The sequence below is a fragment of the Monoraphidium neglectum genome, assembly GCF_000611645.1.
Source record: "Monoraphidium neglectum strain SAG 48.87 unplaced genomic scaffold scaffold02164, whole genome shotgun sequence".
In the NCBI taxonomy this organism is placed as follows: Eukaryota; Viridiplantae; Chlorophyta; class Chlorophyceae; order Sphaeropleales; family Selenastraceae; genus Monoraphidium; species Monoraphidium neglectum.
In genome coordinates this window covers 6,756-8,413 of record NW_014011464.1, presented here as the reverse complement: position 1 = coordinate 8,413, position 1,658 = coordinate 6,756, and the positions used below count along the sequence as shown (strand labels likewise).

At 64.1% G+C, this 1,658-nt stretch overlaps 1 protein-coding gene across 1 annotated transcript in view; it reads left to right on the top strand.

Annotated features, from left to right (window-relative positions):
• Positions 1-442: 442 nt before the first annotated feature.
• The window catches only part of MNEG_10061 (hypothetical protein), a gene marked incomplete at both ends in the record, with an annotated part of 4,513 nt that continues 3,297 nt past the window's right edge, over positions 443-1,658 (top strand). The window contains 3 exons of the mRNA XM_014041468.1: positions 443-558; positions 842-948; positions 1,246-1,294. Coding sequence (XP_013896922.1) covers positions 443-558; positions 842-948; positions 1,246-1,294 — 272 coding nt within the window. The remainder of the gene's footprint in view (positions 559-841; positions 949-1,245; positions 1,295-1,658) is intronic.

Here is a 1,658-nt window from a genome sequence, read left to right as displayed (position 1 = left end):
GCACTGTGAGAACCCATGAAAAGTGCATGTGTCCAAGGTCTGAAGCAGCACGTACGGTATGGCTTCACGCCCAATGTTGGAATGCACAGCACCGCAGCGCAACAGAGGCAAAAGAGAAGTTGGCAGCCGATTTCCGGTCAAGCGAAGCGATCGCAAGACCACGCATCCTGGGGGCTCAAGCTACTGTTGAACTGTTGGCGCCAATGGGGTCAGCTCGCGCCGCTGTGCTCATGCGCGCCGACTGGATGATGCGACGGGTATCGGTGACGCAGCATGGGTGACGAGTGAGAATTGCTCAAACGCTCTGCGCTTTAATACGTGCGCAGCTACAATCACAATCGCAGAGTTCCAAGGTTTATTATTGCGTGCGCCGCGGCAAGGACGGTCGTCAGCGGTCTTTCTTGAAAACGTTCCGCGGCAGCAACACCGGAGTCTGGTTGCAATGGGAGGTCGTCATTCCGCACCGCAGGCAGCGCCTGCCGCGCCTGCGCCCACCACAGCGGCGCCCGGCGCGCCGCCCGCAGCGCCGCCGCCCAATGTGCCACCGCCGACCGTAGGGTGAGCGTCGGTCGCGATGCGCGCGGCGCGACGCGCACCTGTTGCTGATGCGGGCGTGGTGATGACCTTGTGCGACAATGGAGCGCATGGAATGTCCGAAACTTGGCATCAGCGTGCTCACAAGCTCTGGGGTCATGCTGCCTCACTGCCCGCCAGCTGGGGCGCCGCAGCAGCTGCGAGCCCACTGCCACTCCTTGCCGCAGCACGGCCTCACCCCTGCCCTCCCCTTCCCTCTTCCTCATGTGCCCACCCCTCCTCACCAACACGCACCTCCCCATTTAAGTTACATAATCCTGACCGAGATCCTGTTCGCGCTGTCTGTTGGGCTGCCGATCGGCATGCTGGCCATTGTGGACCAGCACCTGACCTCCAAGCCCTTCACCTACACAGGTGCGCGGGCGAGGCGCAAACAGCCGGTGGCAGGCAGGCAGGTTGCAATGTCGCATTGTCTTACAGGAAAAGGAGGCGAAACCATGCCCCTGCACCGCCGGCCGCCTGCTTTCGCTGGGTACAGCCATGCGCGAGCTGGCGCGCGTGCAATGCAAGCCACGTGTGCGTCGGCAAAGGGCTCAGAGCGTGCCTGTGGGGCAGCGGAGGCGCTGCGCAGGGCGGCGCTTGCGTTTGCCGCAGCACCAGCAAGCGCGTCGAGCCGCTGCACTCGCGGCCCCCTCTCCTGGTCGCCCGCAGGCACGGAGCTGCCCGCGGCATATCAGAATCGGACGTTCAACATCGAATTGTGAGGGCAACCTAGCACGCGGGTGGCCGACAGGGACGTCATCACCGCGGCCGGCGTCCGAAGCCGGCCCAGACGCTGCGCGCTTGACAGGCCACCCCCTGATGCCTCGCATGAGCTCACGCCCTTGAACCTTAAGCAGCAGGCGGCACGATCACATAATTTCGGACGGCCTCAGAGCTGCTGTATCCAACTGCCTTCCATCTACGAGCGGCAACGAGCGGCACCCACGATCTGAGGGTTCAAATTCTATCTGCCTCCCCCGCCCCCCCCCAGCTGCCAGTGGGCCCCCTACACATTCGAGAACAGCCGCGACCAGGCGCCCGCCGGCGCGCGCTGCAACCTGTCATACGCTGCGCCGGCCGCG